Source organism: Hyperoodon ampullatus (assembly GCF_949752795.1).
Source record: "Hyperoodon ampullatus genome assembly, chromosome: 17".
NCBI lineage: Eukaryota > Metazoa > Chordata > Mammalia > Artiodactyla > Ziphiidae > Hyperoodon > Hyperoodon ampullatus.
Window position 1 is genome coordinate 77021332 of NC_136930.1, and position 16161 is coordinate 77037492.

Here is a 16161-nt window from a genome sequence, read left to right on the forward strand (position 1 = left end):
GTACCCATGGGGACAGCTCAGCTAAAGGAAGCAGAATGCAAATGGTGGAAGAGTGGGACGCCTCCCACAGTGAAGGAAACAATGTACACTGTTGGAGGGAGACCTGGACGTCCCACTTGCAACTGAGAGGTCAGTGAGTCAGGGGAACGGGAGGGGCAGGCACAGGGGTGGGTCACACAGCCGTAGGAGGGCTGTGGAGAGACCCGGAATGGGGAGAAGGGCACTGGCCACTGGAGCAGGAGCAGGACCATGAGACGCCGGCCAAGTCTGAGGCTGGGGGCCTGGCAGAGTGCTGCTCACGGAATGCGCCCACCCGCAGGGCCCAAAGCAGGACAGGAGCCAGAGGGCTGGAATCTCAGTCTTTATTGGCTGCAAAGCTTGACACGCTCAGGCCAGTGCCAGGGCTCAGATCTTGTTGAAAGCAGCAATGTCAACGCTCTGCACCTGTGGAGAGGGAGGCTGGTAGTCACACGGGGCCCTGCTTCCCAAGGGCCCACGCGCCCATGTGCCTGGCCAGAGGCTCACTTGGGACACCCAGGCCCCGCCCTGTGTGGGCCCCTCACTCACGTGCTCCTCGAACTTGGTGATCTCCTCTTCCAGCAGGTCCGTGCCCACCTTGTCGTCCTCCACCACACACTGGATCTGCAGCTTGTGGATGCCGTAGCCCACGGGCACCAGCTTGGAGCCCCCCCAGGTCAGCCCATCCAGCTGGATGGAGCGCACGCGGGCCTCCAGCTGGGCCATGTCTGTCTCGTCATCCCACTGGGGAGGAGAGGGGAGGAGGGCTGGGTCAGAGCCCGCTCCCACCCAGAACACAGTGTGAGTTTCCTCCTGCCCTGCGCGGCACCGATCGCTCCAGGACCCCAGGGCACCGGGAGGGGAGGGTCAGAGGCGAGCCACTCACAGGCTTGACGTCCAGGAGGATGGAGGACTTGGCCACCAGGGCGGGCTTGGCGGCCTTCTTCTCGGCGTACTGCCGCAGCCGCTCCTCCCGCAGCCGGGCCGCCTCCTCGTCCGCCTCCTCGTCGCTGCCGAAGAGGTCAATGTCGTCGTCCTCGTCATCCTCTGTGGCGGTGGCCACCTTCCTGGTGGGGGGCTCCACTTGGCGCATGGGAGACACGTGCTGCCACACGAGAGGGGAGACTGGGGCCCACGCAGCCAGGACCCCAGGCCTCTAGCCCTCCACTGCTGCCTGGGCCACAGCCCACGTGGGGGCCATGAGGGCCTCCTGCTCAGTGCCAGGTGTGGGTCCCTGGAGGGGGAAGGGCCCTCACCTGGGTCTGCGGAGCTGTGGCCCGGTGGGCGGGCGAGCTCTTCTCTAGCGTGCTCAGCCGGGCCTCCAGCTGGGAGACAGCCTGCTGCAGATCCTGCACCACTGCGGGGGCAAAGGGGATGCTGGTCAGGCAGCAAGGGCTGGGGTGGGGCCCCCCGCCCATCAGGCCCAGGGCCTCACCCCCTCGCAGGCTCTGGTTCTCCACTTCCAGGCTGGCAATCCGGATGACCAGCTCACTGTGGTCTCCACTGGGCCCGCTGGACGCCCCAGGGCCTGAGCTCTGCAAGGCAGGGGGAGAGGAAGGGCTCATACGCTAGCCCGCTCCTTGGGGTCCTCCCCGTTCACAGCCATTCTGAAGCAGAGCCCTAAGCTGGATGAGAAGCCCACCAAGCCCCACGGGGTCCGCCGGCCATGCTCCACCCAGGCAAGGGGAGAGGAAGCGCTGCAGGCCTGAGGCCACAGTGGCATCCTCAGCCAAGCACGTGACAGGAGCCCAGGGCGGCCCTAACGTGGAGGCGGCGCAGAGCTGAGCCATGGCTGCCACTGCCTGGTGGGCGGGAGGCAGCAAAGGACTCACAGCTCCAGGGGCAGCCAGACCCAGCGCCTCAGGAAGACCGGGCAACACAGCCTTGAGCTGGAAACAGGAGGGGACAGCAGTGGAGGAGCCCACTGGGGGCAGGAGGAAGGAGCATGCCAGTGCAGGGGGCAGCCACCCCACAGCAGCCAGGGCCACACACCTGCCTGCCTTTGAAAGTTCTGGGTGACCCAGGGACCCTGGCCTGGCCACCAGCCTCCTCTGGTTCCTCCCTGACCGGGAGCCCCCGTCTTCTGACCCAGGCAGCACTGCCCAGGGAGCTCACCCACAGGACACCACAGCTCAGGCCCAAGTTACACCCCAGGGGCCCACATGCAGGCCATTCAGCACCCCCTACACCCCAATGCAGTGGCTCCAAGGAGGGTACACAGTGCACCTGGCCCTTTCCAGAGGGCTGCTGCCCTCCTCCAATGTCCAGTCAAGATAAAGACCTGGGGCCTGGGGCCCACCCACCAAGCAGCCATAGGGAAGCCATAGGGGTGGCCTCCTCCCCTGGTCTGCACACCCCCAGGGCACTACCAAGGTGAAGGTCTCCAGAGAGGACAGGCTGACACATGCCTGGCTCCCTGCCCTGGGACCAATGGGCAGTGCTAAGCTGACACCGTCTTCTAGACCCACCAACTCCCACTACACAGAACTCCCAGCCGAGCTGGCCAAGTGGCACTGCATGGCTGGGGAAGGAGTACTGACCAGCCCACAGGACCAGAGTGGGCTCTGCTCATGCCACCGCCCTCCTCAGATCAACCCAAGCGTCCACCCCCAACCTCCTACCGTGGTTAGTAAATGGCAGCCCCGTCCACCCACAGCTGACCACCCCTGCCGAGTCTCAGCCACCACCACCTGGCACATGACCTCCTCTCCAACCTATTTCCCACGGCTCAGCTCCCAGGACCATTCCCACTACAAAGGTCCAACGGCTTCCGTGGCACAGAGATGAAATCCAGGACCAGCTGTTCCCCACGAAGCCCCGCCAGCCCCCGCCAAACTGCACTCTCAGGCCCCACCCCCTCTCAGCAGGCTTCCCCAAGGCCAGGCCGTCTCTCCCGGTGGATCTGTGCCCGCTAAGCAAATGAACCAGCTCCCGGTGCCTCAAGGCAGGCTGGAGCCTCAAGCCTTTGCCCTGCTGTGCCTGGCCCCGGGGACCTCCCGACACAGCCCCGGCAACACCACCAAGTGAGGACCAACTGTGGACGGGTCCCGAGGATGCAGCCTCTGGGCGGACGAGGCCCCACCTGCTGCAAGGCCAAGAGGAAGTGGCAGGGGAGAGACCAGGCTGTTGGGGGCCATGGGGTCACCACCGCTCGGCCCAGAAAGCACCAGGCCACTCCATGGTGTCTAGGCCCTGGGCCCACCCTGCCCATCCGGACTGAGAAGGAAGCCAGGGCGCTCAGCGAGGCAGGCCCAGGCCACCCAGTCCAGTCTGAGCTCACAACAGCAGGCCGCAGGCAGCCACCTGGTGGCCTCGGGGGCAGTGCCATACCAAGGTTCCGAATCCAGAACCCTCCATCCCAGTCTCCAGCCCCGTGCCTAGCACCACGCGCAGTCCCCAGGAACCTCTGGAATCCCAGTGTCTGCTGAGCCCCACTCTACCCAAATCCAAGCATGGGGCTGGGCCATAGCACCCTCCCCGGGTCCGCTGGCAGCTGAATGATGTTCCTCTGAAGTTCACATGCAAGCCCCTGCCGCCAGGGCCTCAAAGTGGGAGATTATTTGAAGATGGGGTCTTCACAGTGGTAATCAGTCACAGTGACGTCATTAGGGTGGTCCTAATCCAATGACCGGTGTCCTCATGTGAAAACATTTGGACACAGTAAACACAGGAAGAAAATGGCCATCTACCAAAGAGGAACCGACGCCACCCACACCCTGATCCTGGACTTTGAACCTCCTGATCATCAAAAGATAAATTTCTGTTGTTTCGGTTACCTGCTCTGTGCTGCTTCATTATTACAGCAGCCTAAGCAGACCAGTCCCCGAGTCCTAACAGCTGCCCAGGTGAATGCCCTGAAGACCAGGACCCTGAAGCTGACCCCAACAGCCAGGGCCCTGAGGCCCAGTGGGGAAAGAGTTCTAACAGCCTAAGAATCTCCAGGGCCACAGCCCCAGAGCTGCTGAGCCCCTGGCTGCAGCCTTCTGAGCACTGGAGCCCGACATGCCTGGCCTGAGTGCAAAGACCTTGCACCACCTCGATCCTGTGGCTGCCTGGCCTGAACTTGCTCAGGCAAGCAGAGGGTGGCAGGTGGGATTGGGGGCTAATGGGCAGAAGGCAAGGCAGGAGCATGTGGGGGCCAAGTATAAAGCAGGGCCTGCTGGGCAGACAGTGGTGGCACCGCTTCCTGAGGGACATCCACCCAGGGCTGCCTAGCTGATGGCCAGGAGCCAGTATATCCGAGCCAGCTGTGGCAGGCAGAAAGTTCCCAAATACGTCCCCGAACCCTGTAAAGAGATGACCTCACGTGGCAAAAGGGACTTTGCAGATGTGATGAGGTTGAGGATCTGGATGTGGGGAGGTTACCCTGGATTATCCAGGTGGGCCCAGTGTCATCGCAAAGGTCCACATAAGAGAGAAGCAGGAGAAAAAGAAATGTGACAGGAAGAGATGTCAAAGCTCATGACGCTGCCGGCTAGAAGCCACAGGCCGAGGAATGGGGGCAGCTTTCTGAAAGGTGGAAGAGGCAAGCACATGGATTCTCTCCTGGAGTCACACAGCTCTGCTGACACGTGGCCCTCAAGGCTGCGACGCCACTCTGTAGCCCAGACAATCTGAGAAGGACGGTGGGGCAGCAGGGCTGCCACCCCGAGGGACGCACCCCCCGGCCAGGCCGGGGACACACTGGACATGACCGTCTCCATCTCCTGATCTCACGTGGGACCTGGAGCCCGAGCTGGGCTGCAGGGCCCCTCTCTGGGTCTCAAACTCAAGATGGTGGTGACTCTATGACTTGGACTCAGCACACCCTGTGAACCCATCTCTCCGAGGAGGGCCACGCCTAAGAGGGAAGGCAGGAAGCACGGCACGCGCCAGCCCCTCGCACACCCGGAGCAGGGAGCGAGAGGAGGGAAGAGGCCTCAGGCCTGGTACCACAGGAGCAGCCGTGCCAAGGCGGGGAGTCCCGGGTGACCGCCAGCAAGCTCAGCAAGGACGCGAGAGGAAGGATGTCTCCTCTGGCTGTGTGGGAACACAGCGCTGCACGCCGCACCCTGACTTTGCTCCAAAGGGGCAACGTCATCAGCAGTACCGGGGGAAATGCCAGGCATGCCGTTTGGCATGAGGGCGGTACTCACTCCGGCCAGGGACTTCTGGATGTTTTCTCTGGCTCTCGCGATGTCACGGAGGATCACGCTGGCGCCATTCTCCTGTAGATGGTGCAGAAAGAACAACTCTTTAATCAAATAAATAAATAAATAAATAGGCAGCCTTGTGTGGAGAGAGCAGGAAAGCCCTGCACAAAACAAAAGCTCACGGGGCTGAGGACGGAAGAGGATGGAGTCCTGAGGCCCTGACGACAGGGCCTGAGGTGCGCGGCCTGCAAGCCCAGCCGGGCCACGTGTCACAGGTCCTGATGGGCACTTAGAGATGCTGGGAGTGCCCTGCCCACGAGACACAAGAGCAGCTCCAGCTCCTCGGGAGCCAGCCAGCCGCCCTCTGGAGAACCAACCCCAGCACCTGCAGCAGGGCCACCCGGGCCCAATGTGCCGTGTCCCACTGTGCTGGCACAGACACCCCGAGACCCCAAGCGCAACAGCCCCTACCTGGCGTGAGCCGCCGGCCACAGGCCCGTTCATCTGCTCGTAGAATTTCCTTTCCGCATCGTCATATTTGAACTTGTCAAACCAGATCTTCTCGTGCACTAGAAAGTTTGTGGCCATTTTTCTGTTGAGGCGGGAGAAGAGACTAAGACAGCCTGGCCAGGAGGAGGGGCACCTCCTCGCAGACCCCAGGGCTGGCTTGCACAGGCGCCCCTTCCGACAGCCCGGACCCCAAGGGTGCAGGGCAGGCCGTCCCGGTCCTTGGGTCACGGGGCTCCAGGCCAGAGCACCAGAGGCACTCAGCACGGACCACGAGCCTGCGAGCCCCTCCCCCGCCCCACGCGGGCTTCCTTCAGCGCTAAGGCGGGTGGTCCCCAGGCCGGTCCCCAAGACCAGCGGCTCTCAAAGCATGGTCAGGAACCTCTGGGGGTCCCCAAGGTCCTCCCTTTTCCAATCACACAACTGTTCAAGGCTGGATGTGTCGGACAATATACACCAACAGGTAACGCACAAGCAGGCTTAAGAATCCGCTGCCTCCTGTTAAGCCAGACACAAGATTTGCAAAAATGTAAAACAAGGCCACTTAGTTCACTGAACTTTTTTGTTACAGGAAAGTTATTTCTTGCGTAAATGTCATTAACGTGTAACCAGCTTCTTATTATTTTTCAACAAATAAGTGCTTCTGCAGTTAATTACTAATATAGGAAAAACTAACAGACTAGACAAAAGCTCTTTTAGCATCACAAGACCAGCAAGTTTGAGAACTGCTGCTCTAGACCGGGGCGTCTAGGCCAACTCCGGCCTGTGAGCCACATCCCCCCACTGTGCGTTTTTGCAAATCGCTGAATTGGCACATCTGCAGTCTGCTGCTTTCCCACCGCTCGGCAAGGCGGGGGAGCTGCCACGGACCTGGGCCCAGAGCCCGAACTCTCACAGATGACAAAGTCTGCTGACTCAGGACCGCCCTGTCCCTCACCAAGTGCAACAGAAAAGGACCCACAACCTCACCACCTCTCTTTGCTGAGGATCCCAGGCCATCACTGGACCTCGCCAAGTGTCCCCCCGTGACAAGGGAGATTGAGCCCCGTGACCCTCCTCCACCCAACCTCGAAGAGGCATCACTGAACAGTTTCAGTTCCACACCACCCCGCACGCACACGTACTGCCTGACGGGGAACACCCCCACCCCCGGCGGTGGGCCCCACACCCCGCCCCTCGCACCAAGGCCAGGATCCCGTCAGAGGAGCACATCCAACCCCACCGAGGAGCCAAGGGGCTCCTGCCGGGAGTCTGGGGTCCAGGGAGGCCCCTCCACGTCCCCTCTGGCCCCGCCTGTGGCCCAGGGCCTCTCCCCACTGGGGGGCCCCCAGTCTGCCCTGAGTCCAACCGTCTCTGCCCGCCTGCCTGAGCCCAGTGGGCTAAGGGATCCCTTCAATGGCCAGGCTCTGGCCTCCAGCGACCAGTTGGCACCGCATAAAACCGCTCTGGGGGCCGAACCCCTGGGTCCACAGGCTGAAGGCAAGTTGGCCTCATCCAGTGGGTGTCTTCCAGACTCAGGCCGCTGGACCGGCCGCATGCTAGAGCACCTGAGACGCTCACCTCACCTCAGGTGGTTCTGGACAAGGAGACGGGGGAGACAGCGGGACGGGTAGGCCAGCGGCCCAGTGGGGCTTGGGGGCCGGGAGCCTTCATCGCTCCCCTGTCCCATGAGGGCCAGGGGAGAAGCTAGAAGGCCAAAGGGGAAACCCTGCACAAGACAGATTCAGGCCCACGTGGACCCATTCCCTCCCCCACCTTGGTGGGGGTGACCCCAGAGGCTGCAATGCCCCAGGGGCAGATAGCTATCCCTGCCCGACCCGCCCCAGCATCCAACTCAGCCGGTCCAGGAGTCTTGGGGTGGGGGCAGGGAGGGGAGCGCGCCGGCCACCCAGCCCGGCCCCGGGAAGCCCAGGCACCCGCCCGGCACATTTTCCCTACTTGGGTCTCAGGCTGGACATGGAAGGGCCAGACCGGGCGCTGGGTCGGTGAACCAGGGACGGAGCTTCGAGGCGCCAGGCCATGCGCAGGGCCTCGGCGGTGTGGTGGCGGCACTCTGCGCTGTCGTAGGCCGGCTTGCTGAGCCAGGGGGCCTCGGCGTCCTTGTGCAGGAAGTACCGGTAGGGCAGGGCAGAGGGGGCCTCCCCGTCCACCCGCCGCGGCCCGAGCCGCCGGCTTCCCACGGCGCTGCGGCCCCGCCGGTCTCTGCGGCCGCGCCGGGCGCCCTCAGCCTGACCGGCTCGCTCCTGAAGGCGCCCTTTCCCAGGAGGGTGGCCGTCAAACAGGGCCTCATAGAAGACCCTCTCGGCCGCGTCGTAGCGGGGCTTCTCCAGCCACACCTCCCGCACCAGCGCCTGCAGGCTGCCCAGCGGGGGCTGGCCGTTGGCTGGCGGGCTGGGCTGGCGGATGAGGCGCAAGTCGGGGGCGGCCGCCCACTGGCCCGTGTCAGGAGCCCCCTGCCCGCCGCTCCCCTCTGCGGCCAGCAGCAAGGCCTGAGACCACTCCACGAACACCCGCTCAGCCTGGTCAAAGGAAGACTTGTTGACCCAGACGCCCCAGGTCACGTGGTGGCAGGCCACCTGGCTTCCGTGGGCGCAGACGGCCCCAGGGGCCAGGGCGGGGGGGCGGGCTGCCTGGGCGGCTGCATCTGCCAGCCTCTGGCGGTATGAGCTCTCCGCCTGGTCGAAAAGCGGCTTGTCCAGCCAAACGTGGTCGGCTGAGAGGCCCACGAGGGCCAGGTCCGCCTGGCTGAGCCAGCCCTTCGGGGAGCGCTTCCTCGGCTTCTGCAACGGCTTCTTCCCGTTGTGGCTCTTCCCCGGCTCGCTGCTGCCGTTGCCGTTGGGGGCGTCCGCCTCCTCGGCCTCATCCTCCCGGCCCGGCCCGTTTACTGCCAGTGCCTCGGCCGGAGGCTGCTGGGCGGCGGCTCTCATGGCCTCGTGCTCGTAGAAGCGCCGCTCGGCTTCCCCATACTTCTGCTTGTCCTCCCAGACCGTCTCCAGGGCACAGGAGGCCTTCCCGCTCCTCATCTTCCACGCAGCGTTAAAAAGCAAGCACAAAGGGCAGTTGCAACACCGCGGGCGGTGGGCAGACGGCACCCCCGCCCCTCCCTGCTCGGCCGCCGGATGGGGTGCCCCGGGGCAGCATGCACGGGGAGCTGGGGAAGCAATAAACACACACAAGCACATAACGCGTGGTGTGTCTGCGCGTGTGTATCCTCCTAACTGCGAAACTTGTCTTTTCTCATGCAACATGCACCCAGGCTCTCCAAGGGGGCCCAGAGAACACTTTCCAAACCTCTTTGGCTACAGAAACCTCTTCGGTGAACCCCAAGAACAGCTGCCAAATAAACACAGGACGCACTCAGCTAATTCAACTTTTACGTCAACAGCAAATGAGTTTTAGGACAAGTATGTCCCGTGAAACATTAGAGACTCACTTACTCTGAAAAGTTAGTCGCTGTTCATCTGAAACTTTAACTGGATGTCCCGTGTTTTTGCTAAGCCTGGCCGCCTCCCTGAGGCACTCGGGCTTCTGTTTTATAGAAATGCACTTGGTGGTCTCAGAGGATGGCCCTGCTCCTGGCACACTCTGCCTGATCTGAGTCCCCCACCTGCACGGCCACACTGCCATCCTGAGCAGTGCATGTTCCAAGGGAAGCTGGAAGATCTTAGCCAAGGGGCACCTGGGAGCAGAGGGTGGAGCACCCATGCCTGCGAGGCCACATCAGGGGAGATGCCAGGGAGTGTCTAAAAGGGAACGAACCCAGTGGCTCTGGCAGTTAAGAATCAGGTTCCTTGGTCAGCGGCCGATGCCTCCTGACCAGGAGACAATCAACTCACACCCGTGGGTGCACCTAAACTAAAGGGACCATGTGGGAACCTCCGAGTCCTGTCCTAGGACGCGGGATCCTCCCCGCATTCCAGCGCCTTTTGGTTGTAAAGGGCTCCGCACACCTGCCACCGTGGCTACTGGATAAGCCTCTGTCCAGAAGCCTGAGCTCAGAGTAGCCCTCGTCACCTGCTGCCCCCATGCAAGACTGAGGGCTGCTGGGCCACAAGGCGTGCGCAAACAGCCACGAGGCGATGGCCTCGGCCCTGCCGCTGGCACAGGGCCTCCCATTCTGCTCCCGGGCATGGTGCTCCGTAAAGGCTAGCCCCCTTGCTGGGCAGCCCAGAATTCTACAGCGGACCCTCTTCAGCAGAGCCAAGGGGCCAGGGCCACCGCAGCCTCTGGCTAGAAGCAGCTCAAGCCCAGAAAGCCCTGGAGGCCAGTCTGCTCTTAGGTGCACCTAGGGGTCCCTGAGCTCACACCTGGCTGGTCTGTTCTAGAGGACGGCCTTAACTGGCACAGGGACTCCTCCCCTCAGACCCTACTCTGGACCCTGTGCCCGCCCAGAAGCAGAAGCACCAGGCCGACTGGCCTGGGGCTGAACAGCTTGCCCTCAGGATGGCCCCAGTGTCTCCTGCTGCTGCGAGGTCACCTGCTGGGCCCTCACCCCAGGACAGGAGGCCCCCAGAGGGGACAGACTTTCACCCCGGGACAGCAAACCCTTCCTGCCACTCACCGCAGGGTCTACAGCCCCCCGACCAAAACCAAAACCCAATTCCAATCACCCCGGGACGTGTGGGCCAAGTACCGACCGACTTGGGACTTCAGGGAGACTCCCCTTGGTGCTCTGAGGGGCTCGCCGGGGTCTCTCACGGCACCCGATGCAGGGGCGGAGGCCCAGGCTCAGAGAGGTCCCTGGCTGCCCCCTCGAGCCTCCCTCCCCAGGCCAGCAGCACTTATCAAGACCAGGCTGACTGCAGAGGCAGTGCTCGGGGGCGGGAGCCCATGCCCAGGAGGCGGGGCATTGTAACATCACCCACCGTAACCGAGGGCTGCAGGTCTACCAGGCTGGGCTTGTCTGCCCTCTGACCTCTCCGGCGGACCCTCACCAAAGCAGCGCAGCGCGGGTCAGTGCTGCTCTGGCCCCTTCAGCCCTGCCCACCAGGCTGACCCCCCCCCAGTGCAGAAGCCCTACATGAACCTAGTGGCCTAAACGCTGTCCTCAGCTCCTGACATCAGACCAGGCTCTGCTCAGAGCTCTAAGGGTCACAGTTCGGGGGAGGGGAGGCCCCTTCTCAAGATGCCCATGAGCAAGGGACAGGGCCTGAGACCAGGGGCTGGCCGGGGCGGCGGCACCCTGCCCTGCCCACAGGTGTGGAAGGTGCACGCCAGTCCTGACCTGCTCACGGGGTGCCCACCCTACTGCCGAGGCCGGCAGCCTGGCCCCAGAGGTGTCAGGACTCGCCGGGCGTGGTGAGGGCTGGGCGGGGGGTCCCCTGGCTCGGGTGAAGGGGACACAGGAGCCTGGGACGGGCAGGTACTTACTTGCGCTTTGATCTCCTAGGACAGCGTGAAGAAAAAGCAGCAAAGTTAGAGGCAGGCAGACAGGGTGGCCCGAGCAGGCTGGGGGGCCTTCTCAGAGGCTGCTCGGTGAGGCGGCGTGGAGGCGAGTTTGGTGGGGAACAAAGGCGAGCACCTGAGCAAAGACCCTCCACCAAAACCCCAGGGGGCGGCCGAGTCCGCGCTCAGGGCAGCGCTGCTCCTTCATCACTCGAAATGGGCAGACCCTGGGGTCCCTGTTAGCTGGAGCCAGGCAGCCCTGGGAGGCCCCATCTGAGCTCCTCGCTGAGCTGAGCCAACCTGGGGAGGTGAGCCAGCACCTCGAGTGCCCCGCTGCCCACGTGGATCAGGGCTGGGTGGGCTCCCCCTAGCCCTGCACTGCCACTGGGTCCAGACAGCTGGACCAGGTGTAAGACGACAAGGACCTGGCTGAAGGTCTTGGCGGCCACCCAGCCCCAGTGCCCACGCCGGACAGGGCCTCTCCCTCAGCAGGGCCACTATGGGGGCGAGAGGCCAGGTGGGCAGGATGCGCCGTCCCCGCAACCGGCACCAAAGGGTGCACAAGAGGACAGACGGGGGTGCCTGGCCCTGAATCCACAAGAGGTGGCAACCAGGAGCTGAGGGCCCAGTGAGCCCCGCCACCTACACCCCTGGCCTCCCCTGTCTACCCCACACCGCAGCCAGCGTGCCAGCATCAAGCCACCCCAGGACAGGGTGCACGAGGTGTCCTGCGGGGCAAACAGAGAGGCTAGCAGGCAGGAGACAGGCGTGCACGGAGGTCCCAGGCAGGCTCTCCGCAGACACCCACCGTAGGGGCTTCTTAGCAGGTGACGTTCCCAGAGGGGACGTGTGGCAAGGCTCTGGCGGGAAGAGGGCTCCCCAGAGACACCGCACAGGAGCGCTGTCACCTGGGGCGGCGACCACAGACAGCTGAGGGCTGCCTGGTAAAGCCAGTGCCAGGACGGGGCCAAGAGCACCCACAGGGCTGCTGGAGGCTGAGGCCCCAGGACAGCCGGCACAGCCCCCAACGTCACAGGCGGGGGCCCACCTCTGTTTCCGTGCGTTCCGCCAGCCCTGAACGCGGCGCTGAGTGCTCCCGGGCTCCTCGGGGCCCATCTCTCCCAGTAGAAGAACCACTCTGAGTCTGAACATTTGCCTGCGAGGACGCCACCAGGGCAGCTCAGAGCTCTCGGCTAAGGCCGGGCGTCCTCTCCCGCGCCTCCTCCCGCCGGCAACAGTGGGGCACGGGGAGCAAGCCAGGATGCAGAGGACGTGGTCCCACCCTGGACTCCTCACCTGCAGGGCCGAGAGCCAGCCGCCTGCCACTAAGGACCAGCCCTGGGGCATAAAGCATGTCAAGACCGCTCCCATAAGAGGGGGCACTGAGGCGTGGGAGGCCCCGGAGGGATCACGGCCCACCCAGCCACCAGGATCTGGGGCGAAGGCAGCGAGCGGCTCTTCCTCTGCAACTCCCCCAGCCCAGCGCCCTGCGAATCAGCACTCCTGGCCGTGGTGAGGGACTCTGGGGGCTGCGGAGTCCTTCTCAGCCTCTGCCCAGCTGGGAGGGCAGTTCCTGCAGTGCCAGTACAGGGAACCTGGCAGCAGTCCCTGACCAGGATACTCCTGGCTGGAGGGTCCTGAAGGTGAGGACATGGCCTGGCAGAGCCGTGCCCAGCCATCTGCCAAGAGGTCCCCTTGAGGCTGGGTGAATGGGGAAGGTTTCTGGGAGGGGTGAGGGCTGCCCCCTCCCCCGGCTCCGTCCTCCACACCTCGTTCTCATCCTCCCAACAGTCTCAGGTAACCAGGTGCCCACATGACCCCATCGCAGTCACACACACGCAGGGGCTCCCAGGTCATCCACCCAGAGGTCAAAGCTCTCTGCCTTCCTTCCACAGGAAGTGGGAATTGGTGTGAGGTGGGGACACAGGGCCCCTGGCTGGCGTGGCCTGGACCAGTGCTGCACAGTAGAGCGTCCATGCGTGCAGCGTCCCAGAGAACGGGGCAAGCACTCAACCTGCTTCAGCCGACGGGAACGAGCCGGGAGTGGGGCAACTGCACGACAGTGCTGCCCTCTGCTCTCCTTCAGAGGCGAACTCCACAGCCCCGAATGCCTACTCAGAAGCTTTCCCACCTCTGACTCCTGGACAGTCCGGCCCCACTCAAAAATGCCAACCTGTCCTGCTGGCATGGAGGGGGTCCCCTGCACCCCAAGACTCAGGACTCACACTGCGGCTGCCCAGTCACCCCACCTGAGGCCCAGCCAGCTGCATGACATTTGTGCTACAATGCCATGGCCGTTGGTTCTATTTCTATCCCAGTCTGTGGTGCCCTGGTCTATCTACCCTGACCGCCAGGTGCCTGTGCCCCCTTCCCGAGGGCGGCTCCAGCACTGCATGCGCCTCAACCATTCTGAGTACACTTGACACCTCACACAGCTGGGAGACAGGAGTGCGGTAAACTGAGGCTCCGGGTCGGTGAGGTGAGAATCTGGGACTCCGTGTCTTATTCTGATGCCTGTACTTCACACAAATGTCACACTGCCCCCCACTTCGAATTCACACATGCCATCGTAAAACAGGGACACGGGGCCAGGGCTCATGCCAGCATTTCCTGCCTGCAGCTCTTGAAAAGCTGACACCAGAGCACGATGCACTGGAGACGTCCTTTGGGTCCGCCTATTTAGGATCACCTTCAAGAAACCTTCATTCACAAAAACACTGGTCAAGCATGTTTGCCCCCCAAGCTCCTCTAGGGGAAGGCACAGCAGCCGCGCTCCAAGGTGAGGAGATGAAGAGCTGCAGGGCACCCCGGCACTGGCACAGGGCCCAGGCCTGACTGCCCCGCAGAGATGGCACAGGGCACCTGCTCCTCGGAGTCTGTGTGCCAAGCTTTCTCAGGGAACACCTTCGTCTGGAGCTGAGCATGGGGGTGGGGCTCAACCCACTTATGGTTGAGGGCTCCCTAGGAGCCAGGGGTGTCAGAGCTGCTTCTGAGGCAAGACCGGGTCCTTCCCCGACCCAGGCCAGGCCTACTCCCTCACCAGTTACTTGCCAGGGTCAATCCGCTCTCATGACAAGCAGGGACACCCCAAAGTTCAGCCACACAAACAGCTCTCTTGCTCCAGGGTGGCCCTTCACTCTGCAAACCCTGCCGTGCTGGTCCCCGGCCCATTCCACCCCCTTGGCTCCAGGAAAAGCCTTTCCCTTCTTCGTTCCACTGAAAGTGCCCACTTTTCAGGAAGGTATCCTGCTCCCCTTCAGAGACTGGCTTCGACATCACCTCCTGCCCGGACCACCTTATCCAAATCCAGACCCTCCATCCCTCTCAGAGAACGCTGTATTTCAGTCACCCAGCAATCACATCCTTATTCTTCCCCGAGTTCATGAGCTCTCCAGGTTCCACGAAGACTGGGTCCGTGCCTGTCCCCCAAGCCCAGAGCCAACGTGAAGTAGGTGCTCCAAAAACGTCGACAACGAAAGGGGGGGACTACAGGCCCGGGTCACAGGTGGGCAGACATCCTTGTCACCCACCGGGGCGGGGGCCAGCGCGGCCCCGAAATTCCCGCAGCCGCCCTCCCGCCGGGGCAGCCGCAGGGGTCCGGCCGGCACGTGGCCCGCGGGCTCCGCCCCTCTGCGCGGCCGCGAGCCTGCACCCAGCCCTGCGCCCCGGAGCCGGCCTGCCGGCGGCTCTCCGACCAAGTCCCCGCCGGCGCAGCGCGGGCCGTCCCTTCCCCGGGCCCCGGGGCCTGGCGGCGCAACTCTCGGTACTCACACGCCAGCCAAGGACGCGGCGACCAACGAGGAGGGCTCGGCGGCGCGCGACGGCAAAGAAAAGGGAGGGCTGCGCTGGCCGCGCACGGGAAATGAAGCAGCGGGCTCTACCACGCGCCGGGACGCGGGGGACGCGGTCCGCACTCACGGCCCGCTGCGCTGCCTGGGCCCTCCGCGCGACGCTCCCCGCGGGTGCGAGGACAGAAGACACTGGGAGACCCCCGCGGGGCTCGCCCTTTCCCGGAAGAGCTGGAGCAACCCGCCGGGCACAGCGCCGCCGGCTCCCGCCCCCCTCCGCTGCAGCTCAGGTGGACTCGGCGGGCCCGGGCGGGGCAGACCGGCCGGCACGTGCCGGGTGACGTGCGGCGCGGGGTGGGGCCGCGCGGGGCCAAGGCGCCTGCGCGCGCCGAGCGGGCGAGACAAAGGGGAGGGCCCGGCCGGTCCCGCCCCCAGCGCCCGCCCAGCGCGGCCGGCCGGGCGGGCGTATGGCCCCGGTTCCCGCGCCCCCGCTGCCGCCGCAGCCGCAGCAGCAATCATGTACCCCGCGGGACTCCCGGCCGGCCCGGCCCCGCGCCGCGGCCGCCGCCCGCCGCCCGGGCGCCCCGCGCAGTCGCCGCGGCCCCCTGCGCCCGTCCCGGTCCCCGCCGCGCGGCCGCCGCCCCCCGCGCCCGGGCCGCGGCCCCGCGTGGCTGTGAAGATGGCCTTCCGCAAGGCCTACTCCATCAAGGACAAACTGCAGGCCATCGAGCGCGTCAAGGGCGGCGAGCGGCAGGCCAGCGTGTGCCGCGACTTCGGCGTGCCCGGCGGCACGCTGCGCGGCTGGCTCAAGGACGAGCCCAAGCTGCGCTGGTTCCTGGAGCAGCTGGGCGGCGAGGTGGGTACGCAGCGCAAGAAGATGCGGCTAGCCAACGAGGAGGAGATCGACCGCGCCGTCTACTCGTGGTTCCTGGCGTTGCGCCAGCACGGCGTGCCGCTGTCGGGGCCGCTCATCCAAGCGCAGGCCGAGGCCTTCGCGCGCCAGATCTACGGGCCCGAGTGCACCTTCAAGGCCAGCCACGGCTGGTTCTGGCGCTGGCAGAAGCGCCACGGCATCTCCAGCCAGCGCATCTACGGCGAGGCCGAGCCCCCGGCCGCCGGCCCAGCGCCTGGCCTGCCGGTCAAGCAGGAGCCCGCGCAGCTCACCCGCACCGGCCCCCTGCCCGACCGCGCCCTGAATTCCCCTGTCCCCGCCGAGGGCGGCTACGGCGACGAGCAGATCTACAACGCCAACGTCACCGGCCTCTACTGGAAGCTGCTTCCGGAGCAGGCCGCGCCCCTGGGCGCGGGGGGCTGCGGCCGTCGCTGGCGGG

General features: G+C 64.6%; 1 protein-coding gene across 2 annotated transcripts; it reads right to left on the reverse strand.

Moving 5' to 3' along the window:
• Positions 1-348: 348 nt before the first annotated feature.
• On the reverse strand, positions 349-14884 carry EEF1D (eukaryotic translation elongation factor 1 delta). Of its 2 annotated transcripts, none has more exons than XM_079722393.1 (8): positions 14814-14884; positions 5622-5742; positions 5154-5225; positions 1454-1553; positions 1275-1375; positions 905-1123; positions 568-762; positions 349-444 (listed from the first exon to the last, which is right to left on the reverse strand). In XM_079722393.1, the coding sequence occupies exons 2-8, from the start codon at positions 5736-5738 to the stop codon at positions 406-408; spliced, it is 843 nt and encodes a 280-aa protein (XP_079578519.1). In that variant the 5' UTR covers positions 5739-5742; positions 14814-14884; the 3' UTR covers positions 349-405. The 2 variants fall into 2 exon arrangements, with proteins under 2 accessions (XP_079578519.1, XP_079578518.1); XM_079722392.1 differs by lacking the exon at positions 14814-14884 and adding an exon at positions 7596-8701.
• Between the last annotated feature and the right edge of the window lie 1277 nt (positions 14885-16161).

Coding starts and splice junctions, on each gene's coding strand:
- EEF1D (XM_079722392.1), bottom strand. CDS start 8,680: ATGAGGAGCGGGAAGGCCTCCTGTGCCCTGGAGACGGTCTGGGAGGAC. Junction 5,743..7,595: donor ATGTCCAGCCTGAGACCCAA/GTAGGGAAAATG, acceptor CCGCCTCAACAG/AAAAATGGCCACAAACTTTC. Junction 1,376..1,453: donor GAACCAGAGCCTGCGAGGGG/GTGAGGCCCTGG, acceptor TTGCCCCCGCAG/TGGTGCAGGATCTGCAGCAG.